We start from the raw sequence: 19,562 nt of genomic DNA, 5'->3' as shown, positions 1-19,562 counted from the left end.
GAAATGTCTCAGAGAGCAGACCAAATGGGTAGCCCTGTTTCATTGCAAAGATTCGCATAAATACATGCGATGTTCTGCCGGGATAGGGAGAAACGTACTAGCTACGACTGTGTATAGTTGTAATATAGCCGACCCTATCGTTTTAGTCATGGTAGCTCCCAGTCTAGACTCGTAACGCGTGTACAGTTTTTTAATTTCTTCGTCGGTCATGTTATCAATTTTTTCGATGGTATAATTTTCTCCCAAATATTGGGAACATTTTCCACCGGCTACCAAAGCCGTGAGTCTTTCTCTATGTTTATCTAAAGATTTATCTGTAACTACTTCAGCATCAACATCAGATTCTTTGAGCATTTGTTCGATGAGTTCGTCGCATTCCATAATGTAATACCTAAGAAGATATTTAAGTCTAACTTAATATAATATGGCATATCCAATACATCCCGTAATAATGAACTGTTGCGAAAGAATGATGATTTCGAACCACATTTTATGTAATATTAACCGCTAATGTTCAATTTGCTACATTTTGCTATAAGTTTGCTACATTTTGCTACATTTTGGTAAGCAATTGCATAAGCAGCTGGTTGATCGGTTTTTAATACGAGTTTACAGTGCTTCGTTGCCGATAACAGTTTTCTGACTTTATCTCGTTCGAGCTTGGTATAAATAACATCATTTTCGCGTAAACATTCCTTGAATGAATCTCGGTCTTTGCAATGAAACAGTGCTACCCATTTGGTCTGCTCTCTGAGATCTTTCAGGACAGAGTTGTATTTTTGAGTAAGTACCCAAACGCTATGCTGAGTATGCCGTCCGGAGAATGCTAAATACGAAAGCATATCTTTCTTTTTTGTGAGTTCTTTACTCGCGCTGCAGTCGTCTATTACGAAAAGGGTTGATTCTCCTTTGAATTTTTCATGACATACTCGGAGGCAGTCTCGTAAACGATCGCCCGGATCGACTCTGTGTACCCCATCGTCATTCATTACCCATGTTTTATTAACGCTTATAGTCGGACACAGAATAATAATATGATCGAAAACGTCCCGATAATGACTTTCTAAAATATCTAAAATAAAAGCAGTTTTTCCACAGCCCGTTTGCCCGCATATGATAGCGCAGTGCGGATCTTTAGGTAAAAGATTATTAATAGATTGCTTGCACGAATCTCCCATTCTGTAAATTAAGTTGCGCATCCATAATCACGTACAAATATATGTTTAATTTACTGTCCGTTTCCTGGAGCTTCGTTATCTGTATAGTGACACCCCCGCTAGCATTTTCTATTCTCCTCCCACTGCCGTGTAGTTGGTCATCGTCCGTTGTTCGCATGTCGAGCCATAGCGCGTACTTCGTGGTGAGGTATTCACCCATCGATACACTCCCGAGAAACAGATCTTTCGCGACCGCGATTACTTCCGGGAACGTTTTATAGAAGGAAGTTTTTTAATCTCATCCCACTGGTGATACGCTAGCATTCCTTGGCTATATAGTTGATTAGGAACGCCCTCGATAGTCAATTCTACTTTTGTAATCTTGGGATTGTAGAACTTCTCGGTATTTCTTTTAAATGCATCGGAGGGGTCCTCGAACAACATTAAAATACCCTTCAACGACCTCGTGGGAACTTTTAGATTGATATTCCACGTCGTATCTTTTTTGTCCCTAGTGATCTTTCGGTGTCGCAGCACACGATCGTACAAAATGGTTAAACTTCCCGTATACTGGTTACGAATTTGTCTGGCTAATTCGTGATCCGTTATCATATCGTACTCCAGCGAGATATTGTCAATGGAATAGCTGGCATCTTCACCAGATCTGATTACTCTACCGTAGTCATTAAAAGTGAGTTTGTATTCTAACCTATCGCCTAGGGATGCTTGATAAAAGGGCATGTGGGAATCTAGTAATTCAAAGTCTAGGGGAATATAGAATCGGTTACCTAATGCGTCGGCAACGGCCTTATCTTTTATGACGGTACCATCACCATTTTCAGCGCCTACGCACAGTCTCAATGTGTTCTTATTACAAATACCTTGGTACTGTAAGTTTTCCCGCTCTTTATCCGTTCTCCAGAGATCCATGTAACAATAGTATACATCGCTATCGTCGATACTCAAAACCTCATTACCGCTTATTTTAATCGCGATTTTCTTAACGATAGCACGACCTAAGTTCACTTTAATGCCATAGGTATCCAGACGTTTCAGCACTTCATGAAGCACCTTGTCATGCTGGTCATCTGTCACAGTCCCTATCAATATATCACTCAGCAATGATTCAGCTCTAGGTATGCCTTGTAATACCTGATCCATTATAGACTGAAATATGGAAGGAGCAGTGGCTATTCCAAACGAAAGTCTTTGATATTCGTAGAGGCCTTTATGGGTGTTGATCACTAGTAGTGGTTTTGACCGATCTGTAAGCTCTAGCTGAAGGTATGCATTTGACAAGTCCAACTTTGTGAATAAATCTTCTGCTGTTGGCAGGGGGTACACATTATCCTCCAGTCACCTTATAGTCCCCACATAGTCTTACCGTCATATTTATTTTCGGAACTACCACCACTGGCGTCGCCCAATCAGATTTCTCAACCTTCTTAATGATTCCTTCCTGTTCAAGTCTGTCAAGCTCTGTTTCCACTGCGTCCCTTAGGGCATAAGGTACAGGACGTGCTTTAAAGAACTTCGGGTTGGCATCTGCTTTAACCTTGATATCTGCTTTAAGGGTCTTGATAATACCTCTACCTTGGAATACTGAACTGTACTTGGCTTTCAGTTCTTCTTACACTGTTCAGTTACTGCACATAACTTTCCCCAGTCTAACTTCATGACTGACATCCAGTTTCTTCCGAATAAAGGTGCCCTGCGTCCCCTTGCAACAAGTAATGGTAGGGTGAATTCTTTCTCATTGTATACCACGGTTACCTTGGCTTCTCCAAGTAATGGTATTACTTTTTCTGAGTAATCGTGAAGGGTCACTTTTGTGGAAGATAAGGGTATCTTATCGAAATGTCTCTTGTACATCTCTTCTCCTATGATAGAATGACTAGCAGCCGTGTCAAGGAACAATGCAACATCATTTCCTTCTATGGTTAGAGGTACCTTGAATCCATCATTAGATTTCTCATTGTGATCCATAGAAATTATTGCATACAAATTCTCAGCCCCTGTATCTGAATCTGACATCTCTGCAGTTTCTTTTACCAAGTGTACCTTGCCAGCATTCTTACCATAGCCAGTTCTCTGATTCTTTGCCCCTATACTTCTACAAGCTCTTTCTATATGTCCCAATTTCTTGCACTTATTGCACTTCTTATTCTTATAGTAACAGTCATCTGGGTCATGATTTGTGAGATTACACCTAAAACATGGCTTTCTTTCTGGTTTTCTCTTCCCATGCTTGTTCCCATAGTTACCTGTCTTGAGTCTGTTGATCTTACCATCAGTTGAAGTACATTGTACCAGCTAATCCCTGTGTGTGGAACGATCTAGTATCCTTGTCTGCAATTTCCATTGAGACTGCAATATCACAAGCTTTCTCCCATGTCAACTCTCTCTGTGTTAAAAGCTTCCTCTGTACAGCTTCACTCCGAACACCACCTACTAAACGAACCCTCAAACGTTCACTAAGTGTATGGCCAAAGTTGCAATGTTTGCTAAGTCTCTTAAGTTCAAGAATATATTCTTGTATTGATTCACCTTGATTCTGTTTCCGTTCCGTGAAAGCTTGCCGTTCCCAAATAACATTGCATACTGGTTTGTAGTAACGTTTCAATGCTTCTGTAAAATCGTTGTACTGAACATCGGCAATGTCGGTCGGCGAAAACATAGACACTAACAGTTCAAAGGCACTTGGTCCGATAGTTGCCAAGAATTCGTTTGCACGATCTTCTCTCTTGAACTTGTTAGCCTTCATCCATATTTCCAGTCGTTTCTGGTTGCTTTCCCAGTCTTCTTTGCCGGGAGTAAACTCGCTCATCGATCCTACCATGGGCACGGCCATCTTGGATCACGTGACTTGTCACTTCCGCTTTTAAAATCCGGAGAATTCGGGTCAGCCCAGTTTGTCGCTTCGATAAACTTGGGTCGTGTTACTTAGCACTAACACTGTTCATTTAACGTGAAATAGGTTACTGTCCAACCTAGAATTGTGTGATATTACAATATTATCACTGGCTTCACTATGTGTGATATTACAATATTATCACTGGCTTCACTATTTTCCTTCTGAAAGAACGAATGTCACATGGCGCGCAATCACGCAAAGCTGTAGCTGATGTGTTCGTTCTGTCACTTTTCCTGAATTACCACATTAAGTAAACAGTTCCAAAATACTCCCTTAGGTACCGGTATCCCCTCCTTAGGGATCCCATCCTCGTCGCCAAAACTGTCATGTATTCACACATTTATGCTCGGGAGTATGCAAGCCAAACACAATAGAACTTGGAAGGAAGCCATCCTAATTTACTCAGACATCTCATCCCTACATGACGTCATCATATGACGTAACGAGATCATGTGTACTTGGATATTGCGGGAAACTGTATCACACAAGATGTAAACAACTATAAGGAGAATACACTACAGATATGATCCGAGTAAACCCGACACGCACATATTATATCTCGACGCCAACAATTTGTATGGATGGGCTATGAGTCAACCTTTACCCACACGTGGTTTTGAATGGGTCGATGATATCGAAGTAAATGATATCCCCTCAGATTCCGATAAAGGGTACATTCTAGAAGTTGATTTGGAATATCCAAATTCGTTTCATAAAGATCATAACAGTTATCCACTAGCAACAGTTATCCACTAGCTACTGAAAGATTAATGGTGAATAAAGATTGGATGTCGGAATATCAACACTCCTTGATGGGTAATACAAGGTTAGCTAACGTAGAAAAACTCATACCAAATTTGATGGATAAGACAAAATATATAGTTCACTACAGAAATCTCCAGTTATAACTATCGTTAGGTATGAAACTAAAGAAAAAACACAGAGTTCAGAAGTTTGATCAAAGCCCTTTGATGGAGCCCTATATAAGGCTGAACACAGATTTAAGAAAGATAGCTACCAGCGATTTTGAAAAGAACCTATATAAACTCATGAATAACTCAGTATTTGGTAAAACTATGGAGAATCTGAGGAAGCGTGTTGATTTTAAATTAGTCAGATCTAATGAGGAAAAATAGACTCAGGAAACTTATAGCCAGTCCGGCTTTTAACAGAAGCAAGTTATTTGATAACGACTTAGCCGCGTTGCATATGCAGAAGAGTAATATAAAATTCAACAGACCGGTGTACGTCGGTATGAGTATTCTCGACTTGTCAAAACACTTAATGTATGACTTTTATTACAACAAACTTAAGAAGCAATACTGCGATAGATGCGAGGTGTTATATACCGACACAGATTCTTTGTTGATGGAAATACAAACCGAGGATGTGTATAAAGATATGGCAGAAAAAATAGATATGTACGACACGAGCGATTACCCAAAAGATAATCCACTGCACAGCGTAGTAAATAAAAAGGTATTAGGTAAGATGAAGGATGAATGTGCTGGGACCCCTATAGCGGAGTATGTCGGATTAAGACCTAAGATGTATTCGATAAAGAAGTCTGATAATGGAGAGATATGAAAAGCTAAGGGTGTTAAGAAGTATGTTGTAAAAAAGCATATCAAACACGAACTGTATAAAGAAGCATTATTCAACGGTAGAACATTCAAACACGAGATGAACTCTTTAAGAAGTTACAATCATAGGATATATGGATTAAGAATGAACAAGACATCATTATCCCCCTTAGATACAAAGAGATAGATTGATAATGATGGTGTAACTACCTATGCTTATGGTTATGGTGGTAATACTGTATCGTTGGGAACTATGAGCATCTCTTCTCATACAAATGCCCTGCCCGGTCCATCTTTAAGATAATAAAGAATAGGCTCTCCTTCTTTCATAACCAACCAACTAATGTTATATATCTTAAGGGACCAAATTGGATCGGTTGCGTGACGTAGGATGTATGGTTTCTTCCCGATTAATCTCGTTACTTCATTATTCAGCGCTGATACAACAGCTGATAATCGTGTCACCCATTCGGTTGATCTTAATCGTTCCGATTTCATTTCGATCCCATACTGATAGCCAAACAAACGTTCCGCTAATGTCCGGTTAAATCTCAATGATAGCTTGACTACGGTGGGCCTCTTTTTCACCACGCCTGATTTCGACATTGTGCTTTGTTAACAGTTTAGTTATTGATCCCATAAACTCGCGACCAGGATCTACTTGAAATAGCTTAGGCCATTTTAGTGGTCCGCGTATATATATGCGACTTAGTGCATTAGCTACTTCTGTTGAATCTTTCGAGGTTAATGGCTCAGCCTCTTTATATTGACTAGCCACATCCACTACGGTTAAAGCGTATTTATACGTTTTGCGTCTTACCTTTTATCATTAGGAAGAAACAAGAGGTCAGCCTTATGAACTTCATTCATTGTAAAAATATCAAACTTCTTCCTCGGTATATAACGCGGTGCCGGTAAGTATATTTGCCACATCGCTAGTTTCTTTAACCTTTAGCCTGCTGAATTATTTTCACACTTCTTACCCCTGCCTGCTGGATTAATTTTAGCATAAGGCGCTCTAAAGAGGGTGGGTAATTTCAAACAGTCGGTGCCTCATTAAACAAGGGCCAATTGAAGAAATATTTTGCACATTTATTCCTGATAGAAAACTACACAATACTATATAAAAATATCCCGATGTTTTCAATCATTCCAAGGTTAAGACCAAAGCGAACACAAAATTTGTAAATTTTCTTGAACTTACCTGAATTGCGTTGTTGAAGGTGGTTTGCATTTCATGCTAGGAACCTTTCAATATCGTAACATTTGTGCAAATTGATTTCAATAATCATATCTACGATATGTTAATTTTAATTGAGTTAAAAATTTATTTTATTTTATCTGCATATAACAGCGCGATGGTAAATTTTGAACCATTTCAGTAAATTTATTATCTAAACGTTAAACAGAAAAATAACCTATTTTCAAGGTCATCATGTTGGTTGCAGAAATACGAATATTCGGGTTTATCTGACGTGTCATGTTATAAAATTTGCAGGAAACAATTAATGACTTATAAATATTCACTTATCCTAATTTCAAGCGTTTTGGTTGAATATTTACGATATACAAAAATAAACAACCCGTGTCATGATGCTAGCAGACGTCCTAAAATCAAACATGCCACATGCAAGTTTCTCAGTATCTTTTATTTGAACTTCTGTTGATATTTAAGAATCACCATTCAATGTTACGGTGAATATAAATGGGACATGATTCATATTTCTGCGATGTACACACTAATAAGTTTCACTACAACAAATGTATCCCACGTAATACGTCTATGGATATCGTCGATCAGCAAGATCACCCTCTACAACAGGTGCGCGAAAATTGGCTTGACAAAACGTGTTTCAAAATAACATCCCCGCATTGCTGAATATGATAGGGTATATATAAGCAATAAAATGATACGTACATATTTTCGGTGTTAGTTCCACATTACATTTGGGATAGTTTTCCTTTCGGGAATACATTCATAGATTCTAGCATGATTTTAGAACAGTTTCACGAGGGATTTCTAAATTTATTCCAAAAATATAAAGACCACCATGATTGCGTATTGATGATCGTTTTTGTAATTGTTTAATTATTTACAGCTGTTTACAGGTTTTAAAATTTTAAGTTATATTTAGTAGTTATTTTTTTCCCACAATGATTGTGTGTGTGGACAGTAAATATTGGTCTTTGCATCAGCACAGTGTAACTGATCAAACTTCAATTATTATCTTTAGTTTAAACATATTTTTTCAACAATTAGTATTTTTCACTCTGAAAATCAACTATGTGAATAAGTAACTCTCTGATGTCATCATTTTAATTTTAGTATTCCATGAATAATGAATAAATCAGATCCTTTACATATATACATACATGTACTAGACTCATATGGACATTAATCTTGTGCATTATGTGTTTTGTTTCCAAATAAAACAATTCTGAAATATAATTTAATAGGAATATGATACATTAATTACAGTAACAGTACCTGTAACAGTACATGACATTTTTGTTTGTTTAATCACAAGAACCATGGTGGCACATGAGCTGGTAAGTTTGCCATATGTTTCTTAGAAAATGCTATCTCAGTCTTCTGGTTGGAATGAAAAGAAACATGCCTGTGTACATGTTTACCCTTGCCAGATGTATTTTTTCCAGTCAGCCAATCCATTACTTTTGTTCACCTTATGTGGTCTATTTTATACCTACAGGTACTGCTTCCAACCTGTTTTTCCTTTGTATGCAATCACAGTATCACAACTTCCTCAGCTGGTGTGTATAAAAGTTCCACTGTCATCATGAAAAAAGAATTATAAAGGAAAGTCATATTTTCATTCAAAAACATATCTGTCTTTCCTTGAATACTCTTTGTCTAAGTGCTAGAAATGTCAGTGTCATAAAAAAATTAAAAAAAGATTTTCATAAGGACTTTTCTCAGATAGACCGAGTCAAACCATGTGACAAGTTAGGTAGAATTATAACTTTATAAGCCCTCATTTCTGAGGTGTCCATATTTTTCACATTTTTATATATTTTTAGGACAAAACGTGATCCGTGTAGATCTGCCTGTTTTGTTATGTAAAACAAATTCTTGTCTTAAAATGAGAAAAGGAATCATTCAGACGAATTTTTATATCCCATTGAATTACGAAAACAAGTTGAAATGTACAGTGGTGACTTTTGTACCCAAAATTTCTAGTGATTGGTACCCAAATGGGTATGTGATTTTGTAGATCTACCTAGAATTATTTCAAAGATATACATTAATTTTGGTGTCTTAAACTTAACATAATATCACTTTCCTAGCAAAACAATACATTCTAACTTAGGTTTAGCCAACTTAACTGGCCTCTTCTTCAGTGACAAGACGTCAATTTTCTCTCAACACTAAAGAATCAATTTCAAGGATCACAGTCATAATCTTATTATGAACTTGATGAAATATTTTATTATGTGTTCTGTTCATTTACATGAAAACATAAATATAATTATAGATCTATTGTCTTATTTTCTTAGGTACAAATTCACAAAGTATTTTGGGTACAATTTAATTTGTTTTGGGTACCAAATCACATATATAGGAGCCTAGAATCTATATATATTCCACTACCTTGTCGTGTACCAAAATTTTAATCGGTTCAGAAGACGGGAGGTTCTCAGAAAGTTTTCAACATCTTTAATATTTTAAATTGTTCTTTTTGTAATGTTAGACCAAAACAATATTATGTTGTTATTATTATGGCATATCAATACGTTATATCGCTGTCCGTTGCGTTCGTTTTCAGAAAACATTTTAAAGTTAAAATTATCGAGCGTGAAATCCATTACGGTTTCGGATTTAGAATTACACATTTGATGGCGACAATCACGAAGAAATATGAAACAAATAGGAGTGAAGACTGCTCTCCAGATCAATAAATAGTAAATAGTTGACGAAAAATAGTAAATTATGTATTTTCTTTTGAATTTGAATCTATTTCGGAATTTCTTTATGATAGCTTACCAACTTTTGCATATTTTTCCGTCATGTGTCACATGCGGTACGTGCTTCCGGTTTCAGAAATGATAGCTAAAATTGCAAGTATATTGGTTATTTCTCGTAAACTGCATTATTTTGCTATTGAATGGTTTACCTAGAATGTATATCAGTTCAGATTTTGCATATCATCCAATATTTGTCATTTTTCGCAGTATTTGTTCAACTCAACAAATCGCGAGTTAGGCCACGCCCAAACGTATCACTGACGTTTGTCGGCTTGTCAATGTGTCCGAAAGTTTATCAAATGAAATCATTTGCAAACTCTTTAAAAATGATATATATTTCTTCCAAAGATTTATACATACGTGTCAATAATTCTAGAAAATTAAGTTAGATGTAACAAAATGATTGTAATAGTCTAAAGGGATAACTATGCATGTTGAGTTGTTTGTTTACCGCCGTTGCCATGATCGTACAAGTTCCATCCAATCGATGATGTTACGATTCAGATTGTTTTTGTTTACAATTAGCTACACCGAAAGTTGCTAATTTTTAGAAATTATGGAACATGAGTGTTTTCCTTTCGTCAGCAAACAAAAAATTATGATCGAATAGGAGTAATGATGAAATCATGAAGAAAATATCAGACTGCATGCCGCTCAACGTGAAGTGCCAAAAGTCAACAATGGCCGTTTCTGGTAGTTGTGTGCCGAGAAGTTTGACCGAAATTTTTATAACTCGCGATATTTTCTTTTTGAGGTAAATAAATGATTGAAAGTTTTGATATTGAGCAAGCTGAGCATTTATGCATGTCATACGTAATTTAAATGTTACGCAAAGCCTTCTTGGTAAATAGATATGGCGAGTTTTATTTTGGGGTGTCGTTATGCTGTTCGCCTGTCGAATGGGTTCGACATTAGATGCACGGGAAGTGACACCTCTGTCGAATGGGTTCGACGTTAGCGTGCAGAGCTTTAACCAATCCTTGGCCACATCTTTAGATACCTTAGCTGCAGTGGCTAATTTTTGTATTGCTCCTATACCTTTCCAATATCCTCGTGGGCTATAGTAAATTTTATTCATTATTAATTAATATTGATGTTTCTTTTAATACGACTTATGACGATAGTTGAATCGCATCATCATTTTGACATAAAAAATTCCCTCTGTAGTGGTGGCAGAGGTATATAAATCTGGCTCCAGTGGAAGTGGTCCAGAACCATCATTACCTTTACTACTTGAGAACTGTAACTTGAAAACTGCTGAATGGATTTTTTTCAAATTTAGGGAAATTTCCATACTAATAGAAGAGGTGCAGTGTAAAGTTTGATTTTGGTATTTGGTTTTTCTGCGAAAATATGAATTTTTATATCTTTTAAACTTCAACATTTGTGAACAACTACGTGGATTCTTATCAAATTTAAGGAACAATTTCTATGCTAATAGGAGAGGTGCCGGGGAAAGTTTGATTTTAATAGGTGTCGTTTCTGAATTTAAAAAAAAAGTTTCTTGTTTTGAACTATTTTGAAATATTTTTATACCCCAAACCTAAAAGGGCGGGGTATATGGTTGTGCCAAGGAATGTTGTCCGTAGGTCCATCCTTCCGTCTGTTGATCTTCTGAAAAAACACATTGTTTTTTACTTTTGGCCTGCAAAATATTGTGAAACCTGATAGTTGAAAACTACTTGCATGGATGGTTTTCACATTAGATGCAGTGACAAGATATGTGTGATAGAAGCAGTGCCAAATGTTATTTTCTCTTTCAAAATGTGTTATTGAACATATGTACTGTTGAACATTTAAACAATTTCAGACAGTTCTTCATGACAACCAATTTCTACAAGACACAAACTGTCATATATATGCTAGGTTAAATTCCTAATCCTTAAATTTTAAGGAAACACATCAAAGACGAAGATTCTTTTTCGGAGAATTGTACTTAGCTAAGAAAATAATTATTCAAAACATAACACAGCCCATTTGATGGTGTGAACAATGGATGATGTTTTATTATATACCTAATTGTGAAAAACTGAGTTCTCTGAAGTTGAGAAAAGTGATATTTTCATTGCAGTGAACATAACAATTGATATTTCACTGCAGTGAACATAACAGTCGATATTTCACTACTGTGAACATTACACTTTTACGGAACTATTATCATACAAGAGTGACCTCCCCTCTAATTGTCTCCCTTTATCATACGTGTCTGGCCCGTTCACAAACTGTTAACTTCCTTTTTACATTAGTTACTCATTGACGAGGCAAAATAATGACAGATGGTCATTTATGTAGTTAATATCGCTTCAAGGTGTTTGGTATTCTCTCGAAAATGTTCCCTTATAAACTGTAAATTTCTCATTTAACTCTTCAATCCAGACAGTTCATTTGCAAAGCGCATTTTTCGTTACTTGACTAGACCCGTGAAGATCGTGGGTAGAATAGTTCTTCAGCAACCCATGCTTGGCATAAAAGGTGACTGTGCTTGTCGTAAGAGGCAACTAACGGTATCGGGTGGTGTGGCTCGCTGACTTGGTTGATGCATGTGATCGATCACCAATTGCATGGACTGATGCTCGTGTTGTCAATTACTGGATTGTCTGGTCTTACAGACCGCCGTCATATAGCTAGAATATTGATGAGTGCGGTGTTAAACAACAAACCAAATCAAAACGTTACTTGACTAGCGTTGTATTCTTTCGCTTCCAACAGTGGCCTCGAAGTTTTCAAGAATATTTTTTGTTAAAGTTGATTTAGTATATGATCATATCTATACAGTATTTTTGCGGCCCAAAATATCTTTTCTTTCTTTTGTTTATATTTTTTGGTGATTTTGCAAACACGATACTACTTTTTAGGCGCAAATACAAGGGTGGTGACCTGTCCCTGTATGTGAGGTAGGGAGAATTTACGTTTCAAGGTTTTACATTTGTAATGAAATAATTAATTTTCCAATAGACAACTACACAAAAAGTATTATCGTGACAGGGGGAAAAGGAGATATTTTCACTGGTGGCTACACCACTCATGAAAATATCTCCTTTTCCCCCATCACTCGATGAGAGATACATGATATTTCACTTGACACATGAAATATCCTCTGTATATCATATTGTTACAAAATATGTAGCATCATCATATTGCTTCAAGTGACCATTCAGCATTTAGGAAACATACAGCACAACTGATTTTAGAATCTTTTAACAACTACCTGATTTGAATAGGTAAAAGCAGTCCAAACATGACAAAGGATTATCCTGGGTCTTGGACTCAAGATATTCTCATATGTAATATTTTCTCTTGAAGTTCGACCAGAACTATGTTATTCACTTGGAAAGTGTTTGGATTACGTCGAAAACAGGAGCAGCCCAATCATAGACAATCATCTTTCATCGTTTGTTTTCTGTTTATCAAATTTGACTTTGGTCAAGCCTTCATGTTAAGGCATACCCAAAAGTATTAAAATCTGAAAAGGGGCTACGTTCAGTGTACTTGCCCTTTAGTATCACTGCATATGGCAAATAAGGCCACACTTTTTTAAATTTCTGTTTCACAGATTTATTCCAGCTTTTCCAAACAATGTCACTGAAACTAAATAACATAATTTGGTTCAAATTTAGTATTGATTTGCTTTCTTACTACATTTACTCTAAACTCTTGAAGTGTATTTTATGAATGATTTGTTTGCATTTGTTTGAGTTTTGATATGGTATGTATGACCTATATACACTTTAATATTTTTAGTTATTTTTTATCAATTTGTCTGATGTAGATGGCTACTTGGATCTTGGAGCTTACACTTGCTCTAGTTGTGAATTTTTGTAAAAGGTACTTAGTATATTGCCAGGAGATGGAGTGGTTGGGATTGTTGATAATATGTTCTGATAGGGCTGATTTCAGGTTTGATGTCTCGATGAAGGACTTGTGACCTTTAGGGCATATGTCTGCAGTTTTTCCACAATCCCACTGTGTTTCGTACATTAATTTCTTTCTACTGCTGAAACTTTGCAAGGATAATCTAATTATGTAAGCTATTTGTTTAAAACTGTTTGTTAATGAAATTTGGTACATATGGAGGGTAGTGGGACTTGTGTTCCATTTTTAAAGTTTTACCCTGATACATCCTAGGCACTTTGACCATGATCCAGAATTCTTCCAAAATGCTGTAAACATCAACTCACAGAAACCACCTAAAGGGACACAACGTCGTTTCTGTGTGTTTTTAAATCATGCATAAACTAATTTCCGAGTGTGACATCATACATACCTTTAGTTCCTGCCTGATCCAATTCTCAAACCAAAACAATAGAGTTTCACACAGTGAAGTCAAAACCCATGCATGCACTGTGCAGAATAAACTGGCTACAGTCAAACAATTTGGAGGCAAATTGAAGAGAACGCTTGAGTGATATTCTTATGTAAGAGTTACAAAATACTAATTGCCTGCTTGATTAGATTATAAGCCAGTGTTTGTCAAAGCCTAGATTACAATATAAATATGCCCTAGTTGTATGAAGCCAATCATGCACTCTCCTATCCAGAGTTCCTTAATTGTGGCCAGCCTGGTACCCACAAGCTGTCACATCGTCACATGCTACACAATCCATCTGTTTAATTTTGGAGGAGTCTACACATTTCAATGACCATATGTAATGGAATGTTTATCTTTCTTTGAGAAAATATCCTAAAAAGTGAAAAACTATTTCCTTTGGCGTATGTATATATATCCACCACGTGGAATAAGTGCATTTGTTTACAAGCAATAGAAAAGTCTGGTCACTTGATAAGCCTGCACATGGTTTGGACACTGGAGCATAGACTTCTCTCACTTGGGGGAAAAAGCGAGCAAAGCAGAGTAAGTTCGGGGGTTAACAGTTACTATTTACAAACAGTGCTTCAGAACAGTTGACATTCTGGGCCTTTAATTTGTTTATCTTAATTTCAAAGGGGGCTTCACATTTCTTAATATATATATTTGTTATATTATTTTTTTTCAATTTTCATCTCAGTCAAGGGCAGCATTAGAAGGGGAAAATGCCTCATTGACAGAGACCATAACACGATTGCAAGAAGACATCAACAACTCTGAGAACAAGCGATCCACCCTTGAAAATGATATGCGACATCTCAACCAGGAGCAGAATAACTTCGTGAAGAAGTTGTCTCATGCAGAGGCATCTTTAGAATTGGTACAGAAGGTAAGATTACTGAGCAATGAGTATTTGCTTTGTAGAGAAAATGATTTGTAAAATGGGATAAAGGTGTAGTACATATTTAAAATGTTCTGTTCAATAGAACCAGGAATCCTCTAATTTCTAATTATCCAATCACTGTGAATAAAACATAATCACTTTCCTGTTACATATTGATATCATTTTAGCGTATCTGATTAAGTATACATATAAAAAGTGTAGCACTGCTCCAAATTCATTCTGCAAATGGCAAAATAGGCAAATAAGGAGCTTTTATGGTGAACATTATATCACTATTATCTAAATTTTGGCAAAGTGACATGTGACTTCTGAAAAAGTGAAAGCTGGGTAGCTTTGCACAAAGCAGTCGTTTGTCTTATGTGCGTGTAAAACTGGAGTAAGTTGGACATACTGAACTAGGGTCATGTTACAAAACGAGTGGAATACTATGTATGGGCTTGGGTGGTGTAAATATTTGAGGAAGCAATAAAGATTGGGCTTCATCTAAACACAAATGAGCTAGCCACAAACATGTGTAGGCCAGAACATGTATTCTGTGACAGGTCGAACTCCCTCAACTATTTGGACGATCAAGACATCATCGAGAGGTACCACCTTTCACAACACATGATATATTCTATTATTGATCAAGGGAGTGGAAAGCAAGCGTTCCCAAGCCAGACCACTTAACCCTGCCTGCTGGATTAATTTTAGCTTAAGGCACTGTAAAGAGGGTGGGTGAACAGTCAAGGCTTCATTAAACATGGGACGAATGAACCAATATTTCACACATTTATTACTGATAGAAAATACACATTAACATTTTCAAACATACAGAGGTTAAGACAAGAGCGAAAATAAAATAGTGAATTTTCTTGAACTTACCTGAATTACGTGATTGAATGTAGAATGCGTTTCATGTTAGGAACCTGTTTAGTCGTTATATTTTTCCTAACTGATTTCAATACCCATATCTTTGATATCTGACATCTAAACTTTTACTGAGATGAAATTCATTTTTTTTTATCAGCAAACAACAGCACGATGGTAATTATGAATCATTTCAGTCAATTCAATATGCAAACGTTAGACAAAAATACAAACATAATTTTCCAGGTAATCATGTCATTTGCTGAAATGAGAATATAAGGCCTATATTACAATGTGTCATGTTATAAAAACTGCAGGATACAGTAACTGACTTATAAATATTCACCAATCTTTATTTCAAAAGTTTTGGTTGAATGCTTCGTAGTCATTTTTCTTTGCGATTTATTGTGTAGCTGTCTTATATTAATTAATTAATAATGTAAAAATGGGAGAAAATGTTGTACATCAAAATAGATTTGTTGACATGCTGTTTCTGGTATTAAAATGTCAGTAGTAATGTTTTCACAATCATAAATGTTTACTTGAATAATATAGACCTCTTTCTAAGCAGCTGTATTTTCTCTATGTGTGTTCTGCACAAGAAAGTAAGAAGTCTTCATAGCTTCATAGATCATTTGGGGGCACAGATGGCCCAGTTGTCTGAGGTGCTGTAATTAGCTGTGCAGAGCTGCCTCCCTTGGGCAAGCCAGAAGCCCATGATTGTGGGTTCGAATCCCAGTTCGCCCTGATTATGTTTCTAGGTTTGTCAACACCATACCTGTGCTTGTGGGTTTCATCGAAATGGTAAATATCTTGAGACCGGCATCACTTTGGGCTTTCCTCACACATTAAGCTGACACGCTGTGATATAACTGGAATACTGTTAAAAGCAGCATAAAATCCAACTCACACACTCATAGATCATAGTGTTCAGAAATGTGTATAGTAAAGTATATATCACTTGTCCTTACAGACGGTAGCTCAGTCTCTTGTCTCACTCAGTTGTGTTAGCCAGCCAGTCAACAGTTTGTGTAAAGGGGCATTCACACGGTACAACTAGTGGTATACAACTTGTTGTATGCAATTAGTTGCACAAACTGAAGTTGTATACAACTCGGCATTCACACAGCGGCGAGTTGCATACAACTCGGATCTCGCGAGATCTCTGACAAAAAGCTTGTGATTGACTACATTATCGCTGGAATCTTGGTTGCCGAGTAAATGTTCAGACGCATTGCTTTGAAAAATCAATCGAGAATTGCGGTCGTGCAGTACTGGACCAACCTCTGACTTTGCAATTTAACGGACTTGTATATTATTGAATTTTTAACCCCATGATGGAAAATTAAATGTATAACGTGACACATTCGATACGAAAACGTACTTGTTTTGTGTCGAAAACAAATTTTCTGTTACATGATGTCAAAACACGAGGGCAATGCCCACATGTACAAAGACAAAAAAACACTGCAATTCCTAGTCATTGCAAAACTCAGTATCCGTCATGTCCGTGGTGAGCATCTGCTTTGGCTCAGGACAATATATTCTAGTATCTTTTTGTTTATGTGTATCTACAAAGTTCCCACACAGCTATCGATTTTAATAACCACATCGGTTCCTTTTCTGGGACATTGAATGATTGTCATCCAAAATGTCCTGAAGACGTATTTCAGATTTTGTTATAATATAGAAGAATGAACTATAAAAATCCTGAAAGTGCCCTTTGGCCAGTTGAAATCAGATACTTTTAGCTTATTTCCCAATTTATAAGAAACGTTGAAATCGGTAACACAAAAAAGTAACAGTATATTACCAATTATATTATGGTTATAGTATGGAAAATTTCGTTTAAAAGAACAGAATGTTGGGCTTATCACTACAACAGCTCCACAACCCCTCCACCCCCCAGCAACGCACACCCAAACCCCAACAGACCATGACCCACTTCCCATGAATCTCAAATGGTCGGCCCCTATTTTGAAACGCGCACCTGATGCAATCTTTAGCTGTCAATGTTCTGCCAATTAAACGTTAAAATCCAAATGTAAGACAAATAGTTGTCCACACATGAGTTACACATTAATAAAAATATAACGTGACAAATTTCCTTCAGGTATACATTTAATTTAACTTAAGAAATGAAGTGCCTGATCTATATAAATTTGCCACAATGAATATTTCACACTTCTCCAAAGGAAATATGTACATGCTGCAGTGTGTTACATTCACATAGCATCTTATGGGAAGGATAACACGATGAATGTCTATGACCAAACAAACAGCTGATTAGTATGAGTTTCATAAATTCTATGGCATTTTAGATTATATTAGTAACAGTACTGCATACATGTATCCATTTTGCAGCAGTGCATTATTTTGCTGGGTGAAACGATATTGAAGAGATATTTTTAAATTATAATTCAAGATTGAAACAGTAAACTACTTCATGAACTGAATGCGTTGTGTACTAGTTCACCCGCACCTCAAAGAAAATAACAAATATGTACAACGATGTTGATGCTGACGTATACTAATATGACATCACTACCGGTAACCTCCCGTCATAACGTAGCGAGTTCACTTACAGCAGTACGCGGAATGTTTGGAGTAGTTTTACCGTGATGCTGGGATCACATACATACATAAATGGGTCATGTAAGTTAAGTAATCAGAATCAATCTGAAATCAACAAGTTCTGTTTGTTTTTATGTTTCCATTCTCGCCTTGATACTACGTTGAAAGGCAGACCAATACCGTCGTCTGTGTGCGTGATTTTGCGTCAATCATGGCGGCACGTTGAACGATTTCTGTTGACTTTTTTCAAATAAGTATCTGGACTCATCGACCCATGCATATTCGTAATAAACTGAGCTAATGTATGCAACAAATTGACAACCGAATCTCTCGGAATAGTAAAATGTTAAGTAAAACTAGAAGTTTGCTTTGTTTACATTTTTAAATGAGAAGGCCCACTGGTAGGTTTCAGAGCACAGGGTTTGGTTTCACACTTGAATATTGCGGTTGATTTCATTTGGACCGTTTGTATTAGTGACTTAGACAAAGTGTCAATTGATTCTTAATGGTATGATGAATTCAGAGATGTATGTATGGTAGCTGAGTGTGAAATACATGTGATGTGACAGGCATCTCGCCTGACGCGAAAAGAGCTGTGATTTTGCAATGCTATCCAACATGGAGGTTCGGTCCAGAGTTTTTATATTTCGAAAACGAATATAGGGTTATTGGAGTCTTTTTGGAATGATGATTGGTGTTTTGACAAAGGGAAGACACCCAATGGTTTTGTAATGGAACTTCTCATGTAGCTATAAGTTATTTGAATAAATAATCACATTTAGAACAGTGAATTGGTAAAATGCGAAAATGGCATTTTTTTCGTTGTACACTATTTTCAGATGTCGTTAGTGATACATATGCTTTGGCTAAAATAGTTGTGAACGGCATCATATTATAGATACTTTCCCACAGAATCTAAAACTGTGACGTGTATTTGTGTGTATGATGTATTTTAAGTTTTAGAAACGTATTATGGACCTTATCTCATCTTGGTCTACACTACAGTGAACAGTCACATAGCCATCGTCGTTTCAAATAACACCATGAACAGTTTAACCAGGAGAATTAGACCGATGCAAATGTCAAAATATATAATTTGGTACAGTGGTATTCTACGTACCTACTTTTCATAGGTCCTTTATTGAGTGGTGACACTTAGGATACCGAAAAACTGAGGTTACCGACGTGAATCAGAGTCGCCATTTTTGTTTACAAATTGACCTGTAAATGTCACGTGATTTTCATACGCGTATTGATTGGCTGCGTTCATACAACTTGTCGCATGAAAATA

The 19,562-nt window shown here is 36.5% G+C and overlaps 1 protein-coding gene across 3 annotated transcripts in view; it reads left to right on the top strand.

The window, feature by feature from the left end:
- The window catches only part of LOC124114452 (ankyrin repeat domain-containing protein 26-like), a 792,436-nt gene that overhangs the window by 622,533 nt on the left and 150,341 nt on the right, over nt 1–19,562 (top strand). For all 3 annotated transcript variants that reach the window (XM_046475021.2, XM_046475020.2, XM_046475019.2), the window contains one exon: nt 14,645–14,833. In XM_046475021.2, coding sequence (XP_046330977.2) covers nt 14,645–14,833 — 189 coding nt within the window. The remainder of the gene's footprint in view (nt 1–14,644; nt 14,834–19,562) is intronic.

Source organism: Haliotis rufescens, unplaced genomic scaffold (genome assembly GCF_023055435.1).
Source record: "Haliotis rufescens isolate VD_foot unplaced genomic scaffold, xgHalRufe1.0.p SCAF_22, whole genome shotgun sequence".
Classification (NCBI taxonomy): domain Eukaryota; kingdom Metazoa; phylum Mollusca; class Gastropoda; order Lepetellida; family Haliotidae; genus Haliotis; species Haliotis rufescens.
This window is presented reverse-complemented; position numbering and strand designations above follow the sequence as displayed.